Source organism: Micrasema longulum, unplaced genomic scaffold, assembly GCF_059751315.1.
Source record: "Micrasema longulum isolate JH-2025_06_02 unplaced genomic scaffold, ASM5975131v1 h1tg000921l, whole genome shotgun sequence".
Taxonomy (NCBI): Eukaryota; Metazoa; Arthropoda; class Insecta; order Trichoptera; family Brachycentridae; genus Micrasema; species Micrasema longulum.
In genome coordinates, this window is record NW_028278112.1 from 98,454 (window position 1) to 125,875 (window position 27,422).

A 27,422-nucleotide genomic window follows, 5' to 3' on the forward strand; every position below is an offset into this window, starting at 1 on the left:
TCAATGCTTCTTTCTTCTTTTTTCCATGTTTTTAACTATTCTTATATTGTAATATTAATACCATATAAATTGTATAAATGGACAATGCCGGTAAAATAAATAAATATATATTTTTTTAAAGTAATACATAAATTGTAAAAGAACAATAAGTAAATAAATGTGGAGGAAGCCAAGTCTACGTGTACATTATGGATTTTTTTAAAGAAAAGTTGTCAACTTATGGTAGTTTTGCGAATTACGGATCAAAGCTCCATCCTCACACTACCAGAACTTTCTGGCACAGTTATTTATAACTACCAAAGTAGTTTTAAAAGAAATATCCTACTTAGCTTAAAATTTTAGCGGCTCGTCAGCAAGTGGGAAAAAGAGGATATGGAAGGAGGTTATTTAAAATACACAACACCCGGACCAATTAAGAAAACTTTTTTTTTTGCAACTAGTAGGAATCGAACCCGCAACTGCGCCACAGCGCCTGCAAATTAAAATATTCACAAAATTTGTTTATAAAATTCATTATTTTCATTATTCCATGTCTACTCCCTAGTTGGAGCATATGGTGTCCTTAAAGATCCTCCAAGCATCTCTGTCGGCTGCCAGCTCCTGTGCATCCTCACAAGTAAGGTTTGCGTCCCGTAGTTCTGAGACGAACTGCCGACGGACGGTCAGCAGTGGACGTCCAGGACGTCGAGAACCTGATGCCTTGTAAAGTAGGCAAGCGTGGTTAAGGCTCTCAGGAGGCATCCACAGCTCATGACCAAGCCAACCGTATCGCCTCCGCTTGATGACAGTTGTCACCGGAGTTTGCTGCGTCCGTTCTCTTATTACTTCATTCTCACAAAGTCAAACCACCGCACCTAAGATTCTTCCGAGACACCTATTCTCAAAACTCAAAACTTTGCTGCTTTGGGCCTTAGTGAGGTGACACGATTCGCATCCGTAGAGGAGAATAGGTGTAATGCAGGCGTTATATAAGCGGCATTTGGTTTTCACTGAGTAAATATGCGATCTCAATGAACGTAATTATTACAAATAAAGGTGAAATTTTTATTATCGGAAACTGGATAATATGTGCCTATATTTCATTATTACGGGCGCTCGCGCTCGGTTTGAACTTATCACGCCGGCTTCTTATTCCAATAGACAATATTTCGGTGGTTTACCAGTATTCAGATATCTCTATAACTCAGAAGGAGGGAAAATCGGTTTATCCCCGCCGCCGCCGCCGCGCGCCGCAACTTCGTAACTTTCCGTGGCGCTGCGACTTCCCGCGCGTTTTTACCGCGCTTTTTCAAGCCCACTTGCGACACCATTCAACATCTAAAAAGATATTTATAAGTGTCATTATGGCGCGCGATTAGCAAGACGCGTTGCGGTAGACCCGTGGTGTTATTATTACATCCGTCTCATGCCATTTATTAAAACATTTAGCACGTTTTGTTTTGGTTTAGTGTTCAGTTTTCCATCGGTAGTTTGTCCGGGCGGAGTATAATAATATTCTACTACGTGTACGGCTCGATCTCAAACCCGTCTCGATTCTATTTAGATCGCGCTGGATTCGGAAAGTTCAAAGTGCCGCCGATTTGTAAAATTATCAAATCAACACATTGTGTCTTAATTGTTTTGTGGCAGTGTTGTATACTACAAGTGTCGAGTGTTGTCCTTCCGCGAAACAGTGCATTATCTCAGTATCATTGAGTAATTTCATACTTAATTTACGTGAAGATCGTCAGTTTCAGGTTATTGTTGAACTGATCTTCTAAATTTCAGTGCCATTCGAGAAATAATTTCGACAAACAGATAACTAATCATGAATAGAAAAAAATAAAATATTTATTGATAATGATCAACTAATGAGTTTATTCATTTTTTTTTATTACACGGTAAACAAACGCAGTTTTTGCAGAAATAATTAAAAGTACAAGTAAACATTAAAAAGTTACGATGTCTGAATATTCGACGCGATCCTCGAGTTGTATCCACATTCGTCAGAGGAGTTTGGGTTCTCCTAACATAGCCATATTATCTGCCGGCGATGACACAGACGGGCCTCCAGAAAATTCGCTTTCGCGATCGAAGTCTTTCACCCACGGAAGTACTAATGCGATAAAAATAAAAGGGGCGCCGGTTAGGACCGTAATACAATCAGCCGATGAAACTGCCAATCCACTAGATTATCGCGAACGAACCTCGGGATCGAAAGATATCAAGATGGAAAGTTGCAGCCGAGAGCTTCGGGATCAATCGCACCATAAACCTGTCGGAAAGCCGTACAAAGAAGTGTCGAGGCGGATTTCAAACCCAGTTCGAATATCTTCCAGTGCATCGAATCCCTCCAAAATGCTGCAGCTGTTGCAGTTTGTCCGAGAGCGTCCCGGGAGCAGCAGCAGCAGCAGCAGCACGACAGGTTCTGGGACGTCTTCGTCTAGTGTCGAAGGAGTTTCCAAGTTGAGGCAGTTGTCCTGCAGGATCAAGAAGTCGTGGAGTTTTAGGAAGATGGAGCAGCTGACTAAAAAAGTTAGATCCCATTCGGATGTTGGCGTTTATCCGACCGTGACAGGTAAAAAATAACACCACAGATACATGTTTTAAGTCAATAAAAACGCATTATTTTTTTTAATAAACCGAGTACGTACAATAAATTACTGCTGATAATGAAAAAATGTAATTGAAATTACACAATAAAAAAATGAGTATTGGTAGACGGAGTAATAATTGTGGCTTTATTAAATTGAAAATGCTGCGTCCACTCATCCGCAAAAGCCTAAAACGCTAGTAAAATTTCTTATAATGATATAATTTGTAATTCACATGAACCATAAAAATTAAAACTGAAAAAATCTACATTTGAAATTATTATAACTCAATTTTCGTACGACGCCACGTACAAAATGGATAATATCGTCAGAAAAAATTACGCTTTGTGTTTCCTTTAATTATGTTTTCAATTTAATTTTGTAATAGTGGGGTGATTATATAAAAGTAGAACAATAAATATTGATAATCTACGATACGATACAAGAATTACAAATTGCGTCCATAATGCTTAATGCGTCACGCGAAAAATTTCACATAAAAACAAAAATTATTTTTAATTCTCTAAACCATTACAAATGTAAAATAAGGAAATTTAAAATATATACAAGATGAATAATATCAAGAAAACGTAGAAAATAACTTTCAAACAGTTATCAAGGTGCCAAATAGTTTCTAGAAGTATGATGTACCATATGCCGTCAGGAGAGCGAATTGGTGATGAACGATAGTAAGTCAAAAGCGATGGTATTTAAAAGGGAAAGTGAGGTTACTGATCGCATAATAAATGTAAACAACAAATGTCTCAAATAAAGCATGTTTTCAAGAGATGTGAGAGTAGAAAAAAATGCTGAAAGAAGACTGAATGCCGACAAAAAAATGAACGGCGCACTAAGAACCGTAATTGCTAATGAAAATATGTCAATCGAAGCTAAACTGGCAGGGCACAACGGAGTTTTAGTCCCAACACTTATGTATGGAAGTGAAACATGGTACTGGCAGAAGAAAGATGAAAGCAGAGTGAACGCGGTCAAAATGCGATATCTTAGACGAATGTGTGAGAAATTAATGTATGACCGGGTCACGAATGCTGAAATCAGGCGAGAGTGTAAATCTGAGTCAGGTATAATTGATAACATCAAGAAAATGTCTCCGAGATGGTTTGGTCATGTAGATTGAATGGATGGTAAAACAGGTACATGTGGCGAAAACGAATGGTAACGTGGGACGAGAACGAACAAGGAAGACGTGGCATTATCAGATAAACCAAAATCTTAAGTCCGGTCATGTCAAAAGCGGGCAGAACCGAAGGGCATTTATGACAAAATGGGTGAATGTGAAAGAAACTAAGAATGTATGCCGGGATAGACGCGTGTGGCGGTCCATCCTCTCTGCCTACCACCCCTACGGGGAAACAGCGTGACTGCAGTAACTGAAAAGTATCAACGCCTATTATAATATTGTCCTCACGAATGATTTTGACTATCGTACAACAAATATTGGTGTTTACTAGTTCAGATCTTCTGTTCTTCCTGAATGCAGGACCGATTTACCGCTGATGATGCCTGTGGGGAGGACGATCGGTCTGTCGAACGGCCTACCGAGAGAGGTGGATCTCGTCCACGCTGGGATTACCAGTTTTAGACTCGTCCTCTCCAACTATGTATCATAATGTGCATTAGTGATTTAGTTGTCTTTTTTTAAAATTGTGTTTATAGATTACATGTTTATATGTCTGTACTCATGATATGACAAAACTGACAAAATACAAGGTTTTTAAACTTTACATATTACATATTTTATTTGTACGAAATATTCCCAATCAGCAAAAGTGCTGGTATGAGGGTAAGCTTTTAATATGTACATTGTAATGAGGAAGTTGGCTGTTTTTTAATTTTTATAATTTGTTTATTGGCTATCAAACTAAATAAAAAAACAGTAGGTTTATTTTTAAGTAAATTTTGTATTTCTTAAATTACCCCGCGCGTGACGTCACTAGTTCTCTTCGGTGAGTTTTCCTGATTGGTGAGTCAACTTCTCGGAAACCGGAAATCTATCATAACACTACATCATTGGTTGATTTAAAAGAATTGTGAGGTCATTTTTAGCATATTCCAACGGAGATGAGAACACACGAAACACACAACACACAGAGAAGGGAGGCATCTACAGGGCTTATGAACTGTCATTGGCTAGTTTGAGTGGCACTTTACACACTGTGTAACATTCACCATTCTGCCTATATTTGAATATCTATATTGCTTCGATTATTCCATCTGTTGATGTTTGTGAATTTACAGAGCTGAAACCTTTATTGATGCGGGTGAGATTCATCTAATAGATTTTTTTCACCTACATACTAGGTACCGCCTAAAAATATATTTTTATTTTTATACTTATCTTGATATTTTTATCTTGAGTCTACCCAAATTTTTGTAGACAACTGGATTCAACCCCTAGGGAGTTGGTAATATCAACATATTACAACAGAGATGAAGAACACTTTTAAGAAGGTAATATAGAAGTCTACATGTAGATATATGCCTAGTATACTTTTGTTAGTTTTTTCATCAGTTTTAGAGAAACTTTACTTACAATTAAATGCTTCAATTTTTACCGCGCTTAAGAAAAAAAACCCGTAGCACTGAACTTCCTCGTTGGCAATTGTGCTGCAATGGACATGTAAATTTTAAATAAATAAATATGCTTACAAATTCATTTTTTTTTGTTTGCACCACAACAGGCCAGGAGGCCCAATTACAGTGGTGAATTACAGCCCAGATTTGAGAAAAACCACATCGTTTTTTGCGCTCTCGCCGGGAATCGAACCCGGGACCTTCCGTGCGTGAGTCGAGTGTCTTAGCCATTACACCGCGGAGGCCGGCCATACATATTATTATCACTTTGTCTCGCACATTACGTCAAATTTCTGTCTACGATTCAAAATATGAATACATACATAATTAAATAATTCAATTGCGTACTCGTCTTCCGTTAAGGATAAATAATTAGTAAAAAAAATCAATAAAACAATATGTATTATCATTTTGGTTTCCTTGTTTTGTACATAATATTCTACATTTTATGTAGATGTGTTGAATACCGACGCGCAAAATCGAATTAAAATACCTTTAATAAATATTTATGTTAATAAAATAATTCATTATGGAGATAAATAATTGTTACTTACTGGAAATGTGACATGTAATTGAACAATGCGGAAATGAATCTATTAGTAATGATGGTTGTCTTTCGCTGTAACCTGCACTAAAACCGGTTATTAGGACCAGTATTTACATATAAATGGCAACGTAATATTGTTGCTAGAAATATAAAAAAGTGTATAGAACACGTGGGCACTGAGATTTTTGGGGTATTGAGTGCCGTTCATCTTTGCTTTTCACAAAACATACAAACAAACCATCAAGCCGTCTCCCGTACGAGTATGCAGAAAGGATAGAACATCATACCACAAAATTTTGGCTTTTTGCTGACGAAAATAAGATTCTTAAAGTAATTAAAAATGTTAGTGACTGTCTTGCTCTTGAAGATGATATTTATTCTCGGTACAAAACAAATAACCTTGAATTAAATATTAAAAAATGCAAAATAATTTCTTACTGTAAATCTAAAAAAAAAAATACTTTTTGTTATAAACTAAATGACTAAATTCTTTCCGTTGTAACTTCAACAAGAGATCTCGGGGTGATTCTAGACAACAAACTAAATTTTCATGAATGCATTGATCATTAACAAATCTCTTAAATTCTTTGGATTTGTTAATAGAGCTACATCAGATTTTCAAGACATATTAACTCTAAAAACACTTTACTGCTCATTGGTTCGTCCCATTCTCGGATACGCCTCCGTAATATGGTCTCCTTCACATGTTACTCATATAAATCGCATCGAATCAGTTCAGCATAAATTTATAAGAAAAAATTCGTACAAACTAGGAATCACAAGAGATCACTATAACTATTCCGACATGGAACCTTTCCTTAATATATCCAGTCTCTCATAACGTCGATTTAATGCAAATTTAATTTGCATGTTTAGTATATTTAATAGTTTATTTGATGTCCCGACTATTCTCCAACAAATATCTCTTAATGTTCCTTCACATAGACTCAGAAATAATAAAAATCTGTTCCTCGGTCATCATAAGACTAATTATGGTTTCCACGCGCCTCTACCCAGAATGATTAGATTTGTAAATGAAAATCAAGATCTAAATTATTTTGATTGTAAATTGATTTTTTTTACGAATAAACTGAAAAAATATTCCCAATAAATTGACTGTATATTTATAGAATTAACCTGTATTCCATGATGCCTAATATATTAACTTGTCTTTGCTTTTCTTTGTTGTATTGTTTCTATTATTTGTTATTGAAATATTATTGTTTTTCTTTATTTGATTTGTTTAAATTGGGCATTGTCCGTAAACTTGTTAAATAAAAAATATCACTCTGTCTCTGTCTTTGTATACAGACCTCGCTTCGTCTATATTCTTCGTCCCAACTCAACACAGGACTTTTACCACAGGACCGTGGAGTTGGGACTTATGTCTCAAATTATGTGTAATAAACTGCCTTAAAGTAAATAAATAAATACGTCTTCTTCATGCACGCACGCTGATTGTTCCGACTCATGAAATTATCTGTAAAGTATATTTACTAGGGATGGAATGACTGAGAAATATATTGGAAGGAGGGTGAGTGCCGGGAACAGAGCGAACGGTGTATTGAAATCAACCTTGGCAAATAACGCTTGTCGCAAGAGGCAAAATTAGCAGTTCAGAATGGAGTCTCGACCTTGATGTATGAGAGCGAAGTATGGACTTGGAAAAACAGGGATGAAAGTAGGCTGAATGCTGTCGGGGTGCGATCTCTGTGTGGTCAAACTGTGCACGGCGGTGCAAGTCGAGATCCGTACATTGTGTAAGGCCGAGATAAGCACTGTCGACAAAATCAACAAAGGAGTTCCGCGTTGGTTTGGACATACGGAGCGAATGGACAGCGAAAGAACGGTTATAAATATTTACGGTACGAATGTTGATGGATGCAGAAATCGAGGAAGACCGAGAAAGTTACGGCACGACCGAATCCAACAAATACTTGAAGATGGACATGTTAAAAGTCGGAAAAATCGGCGCGCGTGCATGAGAAGATGTATGAATGTAAAGGTAGCGAGATCTGTATGCAAAGATAGAGTGATGTGGCGTTCTATCCTCTCTGCGTACCCTTACGAGGAAACGGCGTGATGGTTTGTTTTGACATGTCCATCTTCAAGTATTTGTTGGATTTGGTCGCGCGAGTTCTCGGTCTTCCTCGTTTTCTGCATGCATCGACATTTGCCGCACACATTCTTATTCTATACATACTTGTTAATGTATAAAGTATTTTTGTGGATATCTATTATAGGTCAGCCGCGTGGTGTAGTGATAGCGCATTTGCCTGCCACGCAAGAGGTCTCGGGTTCGATTCCCTGCATGGTTGACATGAAATATTTATTTGATAAGGTGTATTTACACTATAATATTTCATAGTACCTGGACTGACTCCTGAGACGTAAGATTGATTATCTTGCCTTCATGTAAAAAAATGTAAAAATAAGCTGCGATTGGTGTACCAATGCAGTGCTCTATAAACCATTAGGTGTGGAAAGGGGAATGATGTTATTGGTTTCGTTTTACGTTTTTTCGTTTGTACACATTGAGGTAACAATAACTAGAGTAAACATGAGCGTTAAAAATATGTTTCTCCAACCTGCGGCCAATTGGCATATGTTTAATAGAACGGACTTTAGTCTGTTGCGAGCATTCCCCGGCTACTTTTCTCCTCGCAATTACTAAAATGCCCATATGTAAGCTAAGATACTGCACAAGTCGACCTGGAAAAAATAGAAAGAGGGATGTTACCCACAACCTTTTACCGGTAAGTAATAAATAATCTAGCATTTTTAATGTCAAAAAACGTCTTATTTATATGTTACCAATTCATGGGTTATCTCCTGTCTCTGTTCTGCTCAGTTAGTCGGGCGTATAGTGAAACGATAAACAAAGGTGACGCGAATGCGGAAGGGAGCGACATACTTAACGGAACTTACAGACCGATGTAAACAGTTCGTGCTTTTTACTGTACCACTTTTTTTGCTTGTCAAATTCGACGTAATATGACGTGACGATACTTGCTCCCTCCGCTGGTCATTCCTTTCCTTTGGGGACGACTTTTTAGCTCGGATTTATATGGAGTGTTATCTCTATATATTATATTTCAATGTATGTACATGTGTATTCGCTGTATTACTGTTGATATCCCAAATAAATATATAAAAATGCTTTTGGCCACTCCTGAAAAGACACAATTTCCTCTTAAACTAATTGAAATTTCGATTGACTATGTATGCGTGTTATAAAATGTTGTACAAGTAGGTATGTTGATCAACCTTTGAACCTAATGTCGTTTACGTTTAATTATACTCATATCAAATGAAGGTAATTATTTTAATAAAATCAAGGTTTTCGTATTACTAACTATTTACTAACTACAGTTGTTGATAATTATAAGTGTGGTCAAGTATGCATATGATACTAATAAAACAACAAGTTATATTTATACAATATCAGGTTGTTTTAATTTAACGAAAGGCGTTAAGTCAATTTTTGTAATTGTAATTTTTTGTAAACTGTACGCTCACACTTCTTATTTTATCAACAGTGAAAGACTGAATTTTTTTCTGTCGATAAACTATTAATATATGAAGCCATGTAAAATAAGAAATATGTAATATGCAATTACTACGGTGAACTTGAAACCAAAATGACATACAAATACACAAATACAATAAAATAAAATATTTACTCCCCTTTTCTAACAGCAACAAAAGAACTTTTTAAACAAACTAAACAATTAAATATAACTGAACTCTTTGAACTAGAATCCTTAAAATTTATTCATAAATTAGCCACAGATATAATTGTAGACAAAGAAGTTAAACTTGAAAAAAATTGTAATAAAGACAGACACAATACGAGACACAATAAGCGACGTGATAACAATTTCTCACCACGGTTGTTTATCGTATTCGCGATCGCAATGGAACATCCGTGAACACCTAATATTAAATGTCAAAATATTTACGTTTCGCGACGTATGATCCTGCAGCGGAATCACGTATTTGAATTTCACCGGTGTAAATATGGAAAATATTCCAAAACTGCTATTTTTTTGTATTTATTCATTGTTTATCACGCTATTTATTCCATTTAGCCGGCGGTTGGCAAGCCAAATGCCAAGAAAAGCAGTCGCCATAGTAATTGTAATCGCAATATATAGTATTATTTTTTGTAGTAACGCCGATTTTTTGCCAATGAACTGTATTTATTTACGAGGAAAACAAAAAAACAAACCGACACGAGCGTCGACTTAGAGATAACACACGCGTTGACTTTTGACAGCGATTACTTAAGCATGTTGATTATTTTTCATTGTGATCGCTCAAATGCTTAGCATGTTTTTAAGCACGTCGATAGTTATTTGTGATTGAGCTACTGATGATTATTATTATGAGAAAAAACAGTAGTTAAGTGTGAGGCAAGGTGGTTACTTTTATATTCTCATGTTAGTTATTGACTTAACGTTATGTATCAAGACGGAGATGAGAGAAGTTGTATGTGCGCTGGAGATTTATATGCAATCTTGTATTAATAATGTATTTTCTTTACGCATTTTGCACAGGTAGGAACTTCATGAGACTTTAGTACAGAGATACAGGTAGGTTGTTATTGTATAGCGTGCTTCATGTCCGGAGTACCTACAACATTATATTACAGGTAATATTTTATCTTCTAACTGAGAGGACGAACTAAGGGCTTAAATTTAGTAAGAATAGGTACAACCGGGCCCGTCACAATAGATCTTCACAGGTCGCAGTGACGTCAGAAACTTGTATAATACTGACCTCCAATTCAAAAGGAATAATAATAACGTATCTCCAACTTTATGAGACCAAAAGCCCCTTGTTGAGTTGGAATATAACATAATGGAAAGTGGAAACATATGTAGATATTATTTGATGATACAGGAATATATTTACATTTAAGTTATTAATTTTAAAATACTTTGTATTCTTAAAATATATTAAAAATTATAAAATAAATATTAATTTCACTTCGCTGTTTGGACAGCAAATCTGTCCACGGAATTCTGAGGATTCTCCGGTGAAGCCACATTTCAAAAGCCTCTAATCGGTTCGTGGAGTTCACCTTGAGAGTCCATGTTTCAACCCCGTAGAGCAGTACTAACCACACATAGCACTTGACCATCCTGTCTCAGTTTTATATTAAGACTATCACTGCAGAAGAATAATTTCATGCCATTGAATGCTGATCGTGCTATCTCTATTCTGCATCTAATTTTCCTATCCGGATTCAGATCAGAAGTGATTTGGCTGTCGAGGTATTTAAAGTTGGCCACTCTCTCGATTGTTTGACCATTTATTCGCAATACAGCATTAATCTGAGGGTTTCGGCTAAACACCATCATCTTTACAGACAGATTTAGTGACCAACGTGGAGGTGCTGAGACGAGCCAGTGCCGAAAAAGAACTACTGTCCTCAATAAAACAGAGATAACTCGCATATCTGGGCCATATCATGCGCGGAAGCAAATATGTGCTTCTACAGCTGATCATGATGGAAAACATCGAGGGAAAACGTGGAGTTGAAAGGCGACAGGTGTCCTGGCTGAGAAACATCCGCGACTGGACGGGAGTGCGCGGTATTGAGGCGCTGTTCCAGTTGGCGCAGGACCGGAATGCCTACTCTAGAGTGATCGCCAACGTCGGGGAGACCTGATAAGGCACAGAAAGAAGAAGATCTGGAAAACACACAGCACTGTGTGTTCACCATATTATGATGATTAATAAACAAATTAAAAAATATCATTTGCATATAGTGGGATTTGCATGAGTAATTAGTGTCTTGACGAAACTCGTAGACATAAAAAAAGTCTGTAAGTGGTTATAGAGGATGGCCGGAGAAGTGACGTCCAAAGGTAAAACGTGGGTGCCTCATATTGAGGGGTATCCAAATCACCCTCATGTATGTTCCGTGATTTTGCGTAATTTCTGAGTTATGAATTTTTGAATAAGTTTTTGAAAATTTTCGACCAGATCGGTTTTTAGTTTTTTTTTTAATTTCTGAAAGGTTTTTTCAGGATGTTTTTGTAAATTGTACTTTTACGCATAAAATAATCAGCTTCGTAACATTGATGGAAGCTTCAAAAGTTTTGACCTAAAAAGCAGAATTTAAGTTCGAGCGAGTCAGACTTGAATTTGGGACTTATAATCAAAAATCTAAAAAGGCAGTTCCATAGTTTCTGAATAACTTTAAAAACTGCGCTAGACTCTAAGCTTTTGTACCAAAGCAAAAAAAGTATTACTTATTCGCTGAAATCAGCCTTAAAAAACACTGAAGTGGCGAATTCTTAAGGCAAAGTCTGGTAAAACGAACGCAAAATTAGGAAATCATACGATTTTTCCAATTTAAAACGAATGTTTTTTTTAATCGCGCAATGATAAAAAAATAAAAAACATAAATTAGAATAAAACAATATTTTATAAAGGTAGTTCTGTTAAAAAAATATACATCAAAGTTTTATGTAACTAAAATATAATTACTTTTGGACCGGCAGATAACGCCATTTCAAATTTAGACTAAACTTAGGTATCTGGGATCTCAATAAAGACTAAGTATTGAACTAAAATTTGTCGTAATTATTTAAAGATAATAAGTTAAACATGAAAGTGGCTGAAGCCAAATTTTATTTATTTGATTTTGAAAAGAAATACAAGCATTTTAAATTTTCTTTTATTTCTACGTAAAATTATGCCTTCGGTAATACTTAATTTTTTTTTATTGAAATACTTCAGTTGAAACATTTTTTATAGATTTGTATTTTTTTTAAAGTAAGATAACTCTGGTTGTAATATTTAATTTATAACAACATATTTTTTACGTTTTTATGATCTTCAGACCTGCCTTTATCGTTTTCGGTTTTTTTTAATTTTAAGTTGAAAGTCTTCTCTGACTCGCTTGAACTTAAATTCTGCATTTTAGATCAAAACTTTTGTAGCTTTCATTTATGTTACGAAGCTGATTATTTTATGCGTAAAAGGACAATTTATTAAAAAAACCTTAAAAAACCATTTAGAAATTTAAAAAAAACTAAAAACTAATATTACCTCACATTTATTGATATATTTTAGTTTCAGTGCCGAAATACGACGTTAATTTATTTATTTTAAATCTCAAAACAGTACACACGTAAAAATATTCTTATGTGTGCTCTAATAATAACATTATGTATCATTTATAAACTGTTAAACTTATATATCTTAACGTTAAAGAAAAAAGGTATACACTTAAATAATTTACTTGCAATACAAAAACACAAATAAAATAAGTGTTAATGCTATAAATTAGTCAACTAACAAAATTGAACTATTGTTGGTACTGGAACCAAAATAAAATAGTATCATTAGTAAATTCAACTTTTTTTTTTAATATACACAAGAGCATACAATGTGACGCGTTTCGTCTTATTATGACATTATCACACACTTACCAATAATTAAAATGGAATTCTACCAACTAACTGCATTCACAATATAACCTATTTAAGAGTTGCAAATATATGTTCTAGCAACCTCACAAAGTACAAAAATACCCGTTCTGAAGCCACTAAATATGAAATGAAATTATTTAATATTTAAAATAAGCAAATTATAAAAAAAATAAAATAATTAAAAACAACTTAAACCACAAAGTAAATGCTTTAAATATTAATAATTTTATGAGAAGGGTAGGCGGGGTCTGGGAATTTTGATAAATAAGTATTTGAACATAATTTTTCTGTCATCCTCTCGCAAGCGCGCCCCATATTGTGCGTAAAAGACAACTGCATGTCGAACTGAGTTTGCCTTAAATCGAAAAAATTGACCTTTCGCTGTCCCGTTTTCCATGCCTCTAAACTGAACCGATTTAGTTGTTTTTTTAAGAAAGAGTATCTAAACAAAGTTTTCTGTGTTGGTACATTTTGTGTTTTTCAAAATTATTTATCTTATTGGTAAACCGTACGTCCAAAGACGCCAGATAAAACTTGGCATTTTTTTTAGGTTTGAATGGTCCTAAGTCCCATAAAAAACAATTTATCAAAAAAGCAAAACGATAGAGACATGCCAATAGTAAATACATATTTATTTATTTATTTCTTTATTTATTTATTTATTTATTTATCTATCTATTTATTTATTTATTTACTTACTTATTTATTTATTTATTTATTTATTTATTTATTTATTCATTCATTTATTTATTTGTTTTTTTTTTTTTTTTTTTTTTTTTTTTATTTATTTATTTATTAATTTATTTATTTACATACATAAGGTAATTGTACATTATTTGTGCAAAAATAATTATATAAAATATTTTTAAAAAACATATATATGGCACATCAATATGGTAAACAGTAAACTCGAGCATTTGGAAAATCATCAAGGAGTTTCCTACTCAAATCCCTCCCGCTAAAGAAAATCCAGTCTTTAACTTCTTTCTTGAAAATATTTTTTGTCCTTGAGAGCTTAATACGTTCTTCCGAAATATTGAACACTCTCGGTGCGATAAATGAGAGATGTCTCTGAGCAAAAGTCGTACGGGTTTTGTGTATGACATAATTCATGCTCTGGGAAAACCTCGTACGGACATTCTGCTGAGACCTCTCCTTATTGTTCGACCAGAAGTGCTTCTTTTAGGTACAGTTGTCTCATATCCAGCACCTTCATGTATTGGAACAGCTGTTCTGACACAGTATGCAAAAAAATCACTACTATAGTACATAATCCAGAGAGAAAATAGAAAATACGTTTGTACGAATAAAAATCAGACCGCCTTTCCTCTTAAGAAAAGTTTAAAAAATAAGACGAAATAATTTGGCTCTGTGGAGAAATTATTTTGAGTGGCAGCTGCTTTAAATTAATTTGAAGAAATATCTCACGATGAGTTTGCCAACACAAATACTTTAATATATTATTAAATGTTGCCCTATATTATGTACAAATAGGACACATTTAAATAAGTTTACAAAGAAACGACAGCAGAAATAGAAAAACACAAAGCCGAGAAAATGTCCATGTGGCAATTCATTATTTCTGACAGAAGAAATGGCGAAATACGGTTTTCCCACCAACTTTTCTAATTTTACTACAAGTAGATGCATAGAATGAGACACGCGTCTCTTGACATACCTACATAATATATGCTAGGATTTCTTTCTCTAATTCGTATGCCTCTTCTCGTGTATTTGATTATGTCGACTTTTGAAATTATTAACCCAACAATGCCCAATGTAGACAATCTGATATGTACCGATAGGCAACTAGTTTTTTATATTATATCCATACTAGCCATTATAATTTATCTCAAAAAGTCGCCACCAGGGTAAATTTTTTCGATAAAATTTGAAATAAAAAATCAGTTGCACATATTCTGTCAAAAGTGTAATTTATCTAAAGTTCAAAGGGTAATTTCTTTGTTTTTTTTAAAGATTTGAAGTTATAATTGTTTCCGCAACTTTCATAATTACATAAAAATATTCAAAAATGTTTGAGTATGTCCAAATGCTTGCAGACTGGCTGGATTTCCTCCCCAGGGAGTTGTTTATTTTTAAATTTATTGCAACAGAGAGGGAAAACATTATTGAGAAGGGAATATGGAAGTCTAGGCATTTACAGGGCTTATGACCTGTTATAACTTCACAAAAGCCAACAGATGGAAGAGTTGAGGAAATGTGGATGTTTAAACATGGGCAGAATGGTGAATGTTACACAGTGTGTAAAGTGGCCACTTAAACCAGCCAATGACAGGTCATAAGCCCTGTAAATGCTTCCATATTCCCTTCTTAATAATGTTTTCCCTCTTTGTTGCAATAAATTTGAACATAAAAATATGTTCATGAGAATCGCCATTTCGTGTTTTCCTTACATTTTTGTATTTTTTATCATTTTAATGCCCAATTGTCCACATAAACCAAAATATAAAATTATAACTGAAAAAAAAAAAAAAATATTTTTTCATTATTTTTCCCAGTATTTGCATAAAAAAACATACATAAAAATATGTTTTTAGTTAGAATTAGAAAAAAATGGCATTGAAGGGAATTCAACATTTAATTTTTTTTAGTTGTGCCAAGTCTGCCTTGGTAGTTAAGTGTACTTTATCATTGGGATTCTGTAGATATTTATAGTTGATTATTTTTATTTATTTTATTCCTAAAACACGCACGATTTTAGCACAAATTTATTCTTTTTATTTTGTGGCCCCAAGAGTGTTCAATATCCTGGAGGGACATAATATTAAGGTCTCCAAACCAACAGTCATCTCAGACAGAAATATTCCAAATAGGATTTTGTCTAGGGGAGGAGACGCAGACGGTTGCAGGTTGCAGGAGACCGCTGCCGCTAGGAGACACTGCATAAATTCATATTATGCTGCAAACATAGTGTTGTCTGTTGTTTATATGGTGATATGCAATTGTTATTCATGAGATAATTTTTAAATAATATGTTTGCTTCCACTTTCCATTATGTCATATCCCAACGCATCACAGGGCTTTTGGTTTTATCGAGTTTAAAATAAGTTTTAAAAAATCAGTATTTTGAGTCACGTCAATATATTTATGAAAACTTGATCTATGTACATAAAATACTGATGATTTTAAGAGAAACAGAGATTTCCATAGGTTGAACAAGAGAAATAAAGATATGCTAGTTGTGCCCACTACTAAACTGCAAAAATATATATTGTTCTTTTGCCTCAAACTGCATACGATTCTACAACAAGGTACCTCTTGAAATTTAGGCTTTTCTGACAATTTTTTTTAAAGGATTTTGTCAAGCATAACTTTTTTGGAAAGAGCTAATATAGAGTCTAAGAATATGTGCAGGATAAGACAGCTTGTCATTAGATTCGTGTTTATTGATTTTAGTTTATTGATTTAAATTTATTGGTTTATTATGTTAAATTTACTAATTGTTGAATTATATTATATATTTATATTTTTATTGACATTTATAAGTGATTCAATGAATCGTATGTAAATAATTTTATTATTGTACTTATAATATTTTATGTTTCATATTTCCTGCGGATATAAATAAATAAAATTACTAAGCCCATTAAACCTTAGAGCTTAATGGGCTTAGTAATTTTAAACCTAGTAGATTCGCTCATACGGAGAAAAATCATTCTATGATTATTGACCGCGAAGTAAGCTACAGATTACAGCAATACAGCGGGCCGTAGGTACTTGGGTTGAGAATTTTAAGCGCAAACCGAAACCGTCTATTACAGGTTTGCGGCAGACTTGTCAGAAGAAGAGTTGATCAAAAATTTCTACTAAAAAATGAAAATATAGATCAAAAGATACATACATGAAAAAAAACCTAATTAATAAAAAATAACAGCTGTTTTTCAATGGGGAAATAAACCTCGAAAAAGTTCGTTATGTTATACATATCGAAGGATGAGGAATGTGGAATCAGATAATGAGTTTGGAAGGAGAGATAAAGATGAACTTTTGATCCCTCTTTATGTTGAAAAGGGATAAAAACATATATTTTAAAAGACAATAAAATACAGACATAAATATGACAATGCAAAGAAGCATATTTTTGCCACGAATATTCGGCGTTTGATCTCAGTGGAAGTGGCAATTCTATTATAAACTAAAAACCATATAATAAAAAGTACTAATTCAACCCGATTAAAAATATTCAAATGTTATAGGTATAATAAACATTTCGGGTAAATGATGTCCAACTCAGTATACCTAATACTTCTTATATCTTATACAACCCATGGGTATTGATAAATCTGACAGTCAAACGTGCCCAGAAATAAGCGAAACTTATTTTTGCTGCTGGTCAAGTAATCGTTATGGCAAGGATAAACACGTCGTTAAATGAATATTCGTCCAGCAAGGATGCTATGCTTTGATTTATGCGATCAAATGCATTAAATAATCGTTAATAAATTTGAGTGAGTCAACAGCTAGCGCAAAACGACGCTGACTTACCTTGAGTTTCCCCAACGGCTAATTTGGTTTGGTATTTTAATACATTTATTTATTCATTTGACAAACGTGATCCACAGTTTAATTTTGTAACTAATGCAGACTCTTGTGAGTACTTTTTATAGGCTATTTTTTATTTCGCCTAAAAGAACTCTGAAAATAATTTATTTTTCTTAAGTAGAATAAATTATAAGATATAGATAAGTCGTGGGGACATTCAACTAAAACTTATATTAAAATGATCCACTCTATCTTCTTCTTCTTATGGTTCCTCTCCCCGATGGAGGTTGGAAATCATTTATTTATTAACGGACATTGTCCATGTATACAGTTTATAGGGTTAAAATATTACAACAAAAGAATAGTTTAAAACATTTAAAAAAAGAAAAGAAGCATTGACAAACATAAGGGACACCAAGACAAGATCTGGACTATTTATTAAGTGCTCGTTTAAATCGTTGTAAACTTAAACCAAAAAAGTCCAGATCTTGTCTCGAGTTAACAATACGACAAAGACGGATCATCGTTGCGATTCTTACTTTATTGGCAGCTGCCCTAAACAAAGACCGAGTGCTGCAATGGAACCAGTCGCGCAAGTTCTTAAGCCAAGAGATGCGCCTTCTACCTGCACTGCGTCTTCCTTCAATCCTTCCCTGTAGAACGACTAGTAAAATTTTATATTTTTTGCCTCTCATCACATGCCCAAAGTACTCAAGTTTTATTTTCTTTATGGTCTTCAGTACCTCTTTATCTTTTTCCATCCGTCGGAGAACATCATCGTTTCGGACTCTATCCACCCAGAAGATTTTTAATATCCTCCTGTTGCACCACATTTCAAAGGCTTCGATCTTTTTTGAAGTGTTTTGGGTAAGTGTCCACGTTTCGACGCCGTAAAAAGTACTAAGAAGACGTAACATCAAGCAATGCGCATTCGGAGGCCTAAATTAAAGTCTTTACTGCGAAGAAGGTCACACATCCTGAAAAAGCAGTCTCGCGCCATCTTTATTCTGACTTTGATCTCCTGCGAGTGATCCCATTTATCATTCAGCCAGCATCCTAAATATTGATATTGATGAACTTGCTCAATAACCTGCGTTCCAAGTTTTAAAGTCATTGGGAAAGTTTGTGGCTTTTTCCGAATAACCATACATTTAGTCTTGGAAATATTAATCTCCAGCCCTTTATTCAAACTTGCCGTGTGAACTTTGTCCAATAATAGTTGCAGGCTTTCCATACTATCTGTAGAAGGACAGTATCATCCGCGAATCGGATATTGTTTATAATTTGTCCATTTATGCTAATGCCGTTTGTTAGTTCATTTAGCGCATTTCTAAAAATGGCTTCCGAGTACATATTAAAAAGGAGAGGAGACATAATGCATCCTTGCCGGACTCCTCGACATATGTCTATGTCCGATGTCAATTCATCATCCACTTTCACTGCAGCTTTTTGACGTCAGTAGAGGTTACCATTTATCCTTATATCTCTAGAATCTAGGTAATTTTTAAAATTTCTAGAAGTTTTTTGTGACGTACTTTATCAAAAGCTTTGGCATAGTCTATGAAACATGCATATACATCTACGTTCATGTCACGGCATCTTTTAACAAGCAATTGAATACAACAGAGAGCTTCTCTTGTACCATATCCTAAAACCAAATTGTGTTTCGCTAAAATTTTCCTCACACATTTTATATATTCTTCCGTGAAAGATTTTCAGAAATTTTTTTAGAATGTGGCTCATAAGACTTATTGTTCTATATTCACTACACCTTTTTGCGTTCCTTTTTTTCGGTAAGGTAATAAATGTCGATTTAAGTCATTCTTTTGGTATTACTCCGGTAGCATATACTTGATTAAATAACTTAACAAATATATCGATATCATTGTTATTTACAAGCTTTATTAACTCTGCAAATACTTCATCAGGTCCAGGTGCTTTACCATTTTTGATTTGGTTAATCGCGTTTATCACTTCCGATTTTAGTATTTTTGGTCCGGTTTCTCCATTAGCTATGTCAAATTGTTGTGGTCTTTGATGCTCTATAGTTGAGAGAATTGTACTAAATTTTATTAAAAATATTTTTGTATATCGTATTATTAGCGCTACAATTTTTTAAGATTTGTGTTTCTGAAATAACTCCGCGTGTGACGTCAGAGGGTCTTCTCTGTCAGTTCATCCGATTGGTTCGTTTACGGTAAGTGAACCTGATATCCTTCACAACTGTCATATTATTGGTTGGTTCATATGTACCAGTGACGTCGTTCAAAGTAGTGCGTTTTAATAAAAATATTTTTTATTCTTTTTTTCACACATTTTCAAAAAACTTTGCTGTACAATTTAATGCTCTAATTTTTACCGCACGCGAGAAAATTTTTTTTTATCCAATTTCCCGTAGGGCTGAAGCTCCTCATTCAGTCAATATTATTTTTTATTTGTTGTTGTTTTTTTTAATACACCTTTTTTTCAGTTTATAGAAAGCAAGGAAAAATAAGGTGTACGTATGTACTTAAAAATTTATTCCTAAAATGCGAGAGTATCATGAAAGATGACAGTTTTGTTATCTCTGCAGTATATCTTGTACGGCGACCTCGTGGTGTAATGGTTGCCTACCATGCAAGAGGTCTCGGGTTCGATTCCTGACATTGTTGATATGAAAACTTGAATTAAAAGGGTGTTTTCACACTATAATATTTCACAGTCCCTGGACTGGTACCTGAAGCTGATCATCCTTTATTTAACAAAAATAATCAAGATATCCCGACACATGCGGGCCATAGGTGTGTGGTATGTAGCATTACTTGAAAACAAAGGCAGTAAGTTAAGGAGTAAAATTCAGTCTAAAATATTGTTGACCCTGTGTTATTTTATCGTGCTGTGTGAGATGGGCTTTACAAATTCTCGTATCATGTTTCGCGTAGCAGTTTTTATATTTAAATCCAACAATACTGTTGATAATCTACTACGACTTCGTCTTTTATTGTAATAATCTAACTTGTTGATTGCCAATGTGTCACCATTGTCTGGTTTCTAAATCCAGTGTGATGTCCACTGGGCGATTAATTAAAGCTGGCGTGTCCGCGAAACATACACAAACGCATTGTTTAGTCAATATGTTTTTTTATTTGGGTGATACCGTGTGTGTTGGATTTGTTCCGACGTTTCGGCTACCATTGCAGCAGCCATCTTCAAGGTGAACTGAGTGCTTCGTAGAAAAAAGTATGTGTTTAAGTACTAGTAATTTTTTGATTGATTTGGTGTTTATTTTCATGTCACATGTCAACGAATGTTACACACATTCGTTTGAAAATACCCTAACAAGGCGAAACAATTGCCACGAAATTTTTGTTTTTTTATTTTTTATATTTGTAAAAATAAAATAAAGTGTTAAGTAGACTCAAATCAGGGTTTGATTTCTAATATTATAAGTTAAAAACTAGTAATTTGTACCTTGTCGCAGTCGGGAATAGGCACATTTCTATTAGTTTTTGGAGTATGTCGTGCTGGGAACTATGTTGAGTTTAATTTAAGCCCGTCGTCTTTGTTTATGTTATTTGGGTGTCTGTGTATTTCAATTGCCTCTTTTATTATTCGTGGGTTTATGTAAAATTTTCGGTTCGAAGACAAAAAAATGACCGGTGTCTATAAAGTGTTTTATTGCAGATTTGTCAGGGTGCCCAAGTTTACACGCTATTTTGTGTTCGTCGATCTTTTTCTTTGCTGTGCGCTCTGTTTGTCCTGTGCACACTTTATCACATCCTCGGCAACTTAATTTATAAACAGCTTCCGTCTGAACAGTTCCAACACACACGGTTTCACCCAAAAAAAAACACATTGATAACAGTGACCGTGAAAACTTTCACACGCATTGTATAGTATCTGTGAATGGTCGATTATCTAGTGCTAGTGCGTTTGCAAAACTTACACAAACACATTGTGAATGCACAGAATATTGATTTAAAAAACTTTCATATTAAATTTAAGTCAAATGTGCTATGTTTTTTAAAATCCCTTTTGGATTAAAGCAAAAAAAAGGCAAAAAAAAGCAATCGGTTAAGAAAATTTCGGTAGAGATTTTAGTTGGTCGAAAATGATGAACACTAAATATTATTATAAATGAAAAATGTACTTGTGTAAAAATAAATTAATTTATTACATTTTCTGAATGCATTAATTTTTTTTATACACACAACTTTCTAATCCAACACGGATTTGTAAAAAAGAGCACATTTGGTTAAAATGAAATCTAACGTTTTTAAAATTAACATCCTATGAAATTTAAATGCGTTTGTGTAAGTTTTGCGAACGCGCCAGCTCAATTATTCAACCAGTACATAGTGCGGATTTATTATTTGGTTGCGTGCGCGTGTGTGTATTTGCGTGTGTGTTGGTGAGTTTTAAATGTCAATGGATTGGAAACTTGATGAGTCAGCTGGCTTAATCTGTCACAATTTAGTTTCGTAAGTTCGTTCGTTAGTCATGTATCCATCTCATTCTAACGCAATCAAAACTATATTTCGCTCTCGTTCCCTCTCAAACGATACGAATGATTTTACGAAACGAATTAGTTACAGCATAAAGCCACAGCTCACATCGCTAATAATAATTAGAAATTCCATTATTAGCAAGTGACAGACAACACGTGACATGTCATGAACGCGGCAAAATGACCTTATATCCGGGAACATGAATTATTTATTTTAAAAAATTTTCATCATCATTCCCTTTCTGCAGCTAATGATGCATAGGCCACTGCTTTGGTACACCAATCGCAGTGTATTTTGATCATTTTTGTAACATGAATGTAAGATGATCAGTCTTACGCTTTAGGTACCAGCCCAGGGCTGGTATTCTGAACGCAAAAGCGAACGTAGAAAACGCATTTTTAACACGTATTTACGTAGATACTAAATACACGCTAACAGAGCGATCAACACAATTCCATTCAGAATACCAGCCCAGGGTACGTAATCTGATAGGAAGTTAAAATTTATCTTCAATTTTATCCTAAAAGTAAAATGTTTTTTATCGAAAGCAAAATAAAATATGTTTACATTATTTTATTCTAAATATGTTCAATGACCGGTTACCGACGAAGATACTTTGAATTTTCATACAAATATACACACTTTCATCCATAAATATCGATATTTATAACGTCTCAGTATATATCGATGAAGATAGCCGTTCATAATCGCGGCCCTGGGACTACGAAATATTCCAGTGTAAAAACACCTTTTTAAATAAATATTTAATGTCAGGAATCGAACGCGAGACCTCTTGCATGGTAGGCAAACGCGCCAACCACTACACTGTGAGGCTGACGTTTTCAGTTTGTCCAATTGTTTGTAGACAAATGACTGGATTTCTTACAGCTATATATTTTTTACGACATATATGTATACCTCCGGTGACCCTGCAGGGTTAATTTTTTTAGCGGCTAGAGAAAAAATATCGGCCTCATGGTGTAGTGGTCAGAGAACTTGCCTACCACGCAAAAGGCCTCGGGTTCGATTTCGGGGGCATGGTTGACATGAAATATTTATTCGAAAAGGTGTTTTTACACTAGAATATATTAATATATAAACAGAGATGACGAACATTTTAGAGTAGGCAATATAGAAGTCTAGGCATCTACAGGGCTTATGACCTGTCATTGGCTGGTTTGAGTGGCCACATTACACATTGTGTAACAATCACCATTCTGCCCATATTTGAACATCTATGTCCCTTCAATCCTTTCATCTGTTGATTTTTGTGAAGTTTTTTGTGCGATTTGAGTCTAAAAATTTGGACAAACTCCAAATACTGTCGACTAGTATTGTTGAGGAGTGGACGAGGTGGGAAGAATACCTTGTCCTAGGAGGGGGGAAATTTAGAGTGGACTGTATTGTTAGGGAGGAAGGTTGCGCAACTCCACTAACCTGCTGATGGATGAGGCGTGACGAGTACTGGAACCCCGGTGAAGCTGGCGGTCGGAAGACGCTGGCACAGCTTGTCTGGATGGAGCTGGCGGTCTAAAATGACGCAGGCACAGCTCGCTTGTTGAAATATTAGTAAAGTACTTCACTCGTTAATGTTAGATTTTGTACTGATTTTTAATGTTGTTTCCGGCACTTACACGTACTATTATTGTTACAAGGAGTGCGCTAGGAAATGGGAAAGACGGGTAGGTAGGTTTAGATTTGGTCCGAACAGGTATACAGGATGTTCTTTAAACCCTGTCACATCCGAAACCACGATGATCAGTATGAGCAAGAAGACATATTGACACATCAAAATATTTTTTTAGAACGAATAAAATTTAAAAAAATATATATTTAAAAAAAAGAAATGGTTGCTTACTTCTGCAGGGGAGAAACGAGGGGGGGGGGAAGTCTGATGCACCGACAACCGAGCTCCTTCACTTCTCCTCTGCAGAAGTAAGCAACCATTTGTTTTTTTAAATATTTTATTTTTAAAAACTTTCTTTGTTCTAAATATTTTTTTAAATATGCTAATATGTCTTCTTGTTCATATTGATCATCGTGGTTTCAGATGTGACAGGGTTTAAAGAACATACTATAAATCTTAGTCCCTAAAGTGGCACGTGAAACGTAAAACTGATCATCTTACCTTCGGCTGTTTTCACACATACCACGCAAATCCACCCGGCGCGGTAATTTTACCGGGTTAAGTGTGACACTTGTGTTGCCTTTTGTAGGTGAAAAGGGCCTTCATGTAATAAAAAATAATTAGATTCGCTGCGATTGGTGTACAAATGCAGTGCCTCGTGCACCATAACAATGAATTATGGTAATGATGAAAGAAAATGTTGCAAAAAACTCATGTTTTAAATCCAATTTTTTTTTATTCTTTCTAATATTTAAAAAGATTTTTCCTGTTAGAACTCCAACTTGAATATAAATGAGGTGTTTACTTTTGGAAGTTGAACTTCGATCAATAAAATAATATAATTGTAAACTAGATACACGTGTAAAATAGTAGCAGGCACGTGCGGTGAATATTATCAGTAGGTATGCTGGCAAAAAATAATTATGTTTTTACATTTAGTGGGCGTGATAGTACATATGCCTAGGTAGATATCTTATAGGGGAATATCACAAATTACGAATACCGATATTTTTTTTATTTTTTTTTTGTTTATTATACGGCATAAGTGCCTTTTACAATACATAATATAACAATATAATGAGTTAGGTAGATAAACAAAAAAATAAAAACAATAGGCGTAAGTATAGCCTGTGAGCTCGCCAATACATGACAGATGACATTAACATAACCATAGAAAAACATAGCAGTTGAGCTCTCAGAAGTAAAGCAACGTGAATGCAGCAATGCTTGAACTACATGTCAATAATATTCTAATAATAAATAATATTATTTGGCCATACGGAACTTTAAAGCACACCTTGGTTTAATTACTAATAGTATTTTATCGGTTAGGTAGGTGTATTTAAAAAAATGTTTCGTACCTGAAAAAAGCACAAATAATTATGTTTTTGTAAATGATGTCAGTAGCGACACTCAAAGAGTGGCTTTGTGACGTTTTGACATTTTTTATAAGAAATTCATGGCGTAGCCGAAATACTGTTATAAAAACGAGGATGTTTTTGTTGATTGACGTTAGCAGGCGCTACCCAGGGGCGACTTTGTGACGTGAGAAATTATTTAAAAAAAGAGATTTATGGCGTAGCCGAAATATTGTAATTAAAAAGAGGATGTTTTTGTTGATTGACGTTAGCAGGCGCTACCCAGGGGCGACTTTGTGACGTGAGAAATTATTTAAAAAAAGAGATTTATGGCGTAGCCGAAATATTGTTATTAAAACGAGGATGTTTTTGTTGATTGACGTTAGCAGGCGCTACCCAGGGGCGACTTCATGACGTGATGAAATTATTAATTTAAATATTTTTTTTCATTTTACATAGCGTAGCCGAGATAAGAAATTGCGTGGTGTTTCGAAATTTAACCGTGTAGGTAGCCGCCTAGTTACAATATTATTTTTGTATAACTCCTGTTTTATAATGTTTATGTATTTATCGCTATAAGAATTAAACTAAAGATAGTTTTTACTTTTAATCGCTATCCGTTTTTTTAAATTATGTTTGTAACACTCAGTAATATTTATTTTTCAAGTATTCAATATTATTTTTGCATTTTAATTAATATTGTTAATATAAAGCGTATTTTTATTTATTCGAATTTACTAGACTGTTTTTATTACAAAAAATAAAAATGCATATTTCTCTATGTATTTTTCTGTTATAAACAATATATTAAAATAATACACATCAAATTTCCATTGTCTGTTGATTTTATTTGCAATCTTCTTTTTTTTCGATGGTTAAAACTCTAGGAAATTCAAAGACAATAAAATTTTTACTGTCATATATTGGCGAGCTCACACGCTATACATAGCCCAAACAATATAAAACATGGATATAAAAAGAAAAAGAAAAATAACAAACATGTATGTGTATCAGCATACAAAATATACAAAAAAGTCGGTTTATATGAATATAAAATGAGTTAACACCAGTGCCAATTTAAGAAATTAAAATTTTAAAAAATGAAGCCAAATATGTAGTATTATAAATGACTGTAAAAGGCAGATTTGCCAGTTATTTTAATTTGATTTTATTCAGAAAACATACAGTCATACATAATAAGTATTAAAAACAACATTTTTTTAACATGAAAAGACCAATTAAGTTTTCATAAATTATGCAAAAGATATAAACATTAAATGAGACAAAAAAATTAATAAATAAGAATTTCAAGTGAGAAAAGAATAATTGTTAACATTTGCGTTTTCCATGGAGGTAATAAATTAAAATAAATAAAAATACCGAATGTACACTCTGAGCTATCCACGCACACACATAAACGCGCATATAAAACATACACAAACATATACATTACATGCGGCACATATACATAGCATAAACCACGCAAGATGCACATTCAGCAACTAATTTCATTTTTTCAATTTCAATTCGCTGTATTTTTTCAAAAGCAATAAAATCTGGCACTCATTAATACGGATAGTTGGAGTTTTACTGTAGTACCAAACGTCGTTGACTTCACAGGTCTTATTTGATTTTCATTTCGTGATCGGGTACTGTACTGGTGGATACCTAATTAGTTTTTTGTTTAAATGTATTAATTAGTATTTTCTTATCTTAGGTCCTCCGGTGACAGCACGGCGTAGCCTCGCACAGGGACCCCCGCCCCTAGCCCAGGGCTCAACGTGCGCCCTCGCTAAACAAGCCCTTGCACTTACTGTTGGCTTACCGTGAGTAAATTCCTGTTGAATCTAAAATGTTTTAAAAAACTCATCTTATGTACCATTAATTAGTAGTAAATAAAAACTTTTTTCAAATAGTTTTTCAACAAAATTAAAGCTGTTGAAAATATTAAAGTGCAGGGTAGTGTCTAAACGGATAGTGGTTTAACCGGATACCGGATACAGGGTATTTGGAAATCCCCTAAGCCGGGTGGCCGGATATCCTTTTTTTTCACGCAAATGTGATTTTCGTTAAACAATCTATTTTGATGAGTATTTTTTATATTTCCAGGTCAAATAATTTTTCTAGAGTGTATACTGAACACTGACCCTTTTTATGCAAGAAATACATTTTTTCCTAAACACGGCTGATATCAATAAATTATAGGCTTTGATTTCATAAAATTTTCCCAGTTTAATGAATATTAGATATCCGCCGGATATCAAGCTACTATCCGGTATTCGGT

At 34.2% G+C, this 27,422-nt stretch overlaps 1 protein-coding gene across 1 annotated transcript; it reads left to right on the plus strand.

Annotated features, from left to right (window-relative positions):
• Positions 1 to 1,334: 1,334 nt before the first annotated feature.
• LOC148278167 (uncharacterized) lies at positions 1,335 to 27,284 on the plus strand. Its single transcript, XM_088231807.1, has 3 exons — positions 1,335 to 2,557; positions 26,856 to 26,964; positions 27,248 to 27,284. Exons 1-3 carry the CDS (start codon positions 1,942 to 1,944, stop codon positions 27,282 to 27,284), a joined length of 762 nt encoding a protein of 253 aa, XP_088087933.1. The 5' UTR covers positions 1,335 to 1,941.
• The last annotated feature ends 138 nt before the right edge of the window (positions 27,285 to 27,422 follow it).

Bases quoted from the DNA above. Each gene is read 5' to 3' on its own strand.
- LOC148278167 (XM_088231807.1), top strand. From the start codon at position 1,942: ATGTCTGAATATTCGACGCGATCCTCGAGTTGTATCCACATTCGTCAG. The intron at 2,558-26,855 runs GTAAAAAATAAC...TTCTTATCTTAG, and splicing joins CGTTTATCCGACCGTGACAG to GTCCTCCGGTGACAGCACGG. The intron at 26,965-27,247 runs GTGAGTAAATTC...TTATATTTCCAG, and splicing joins GCACTTACTGTTGGCTTACC to GTCAAATAATTTTTCTAGAG.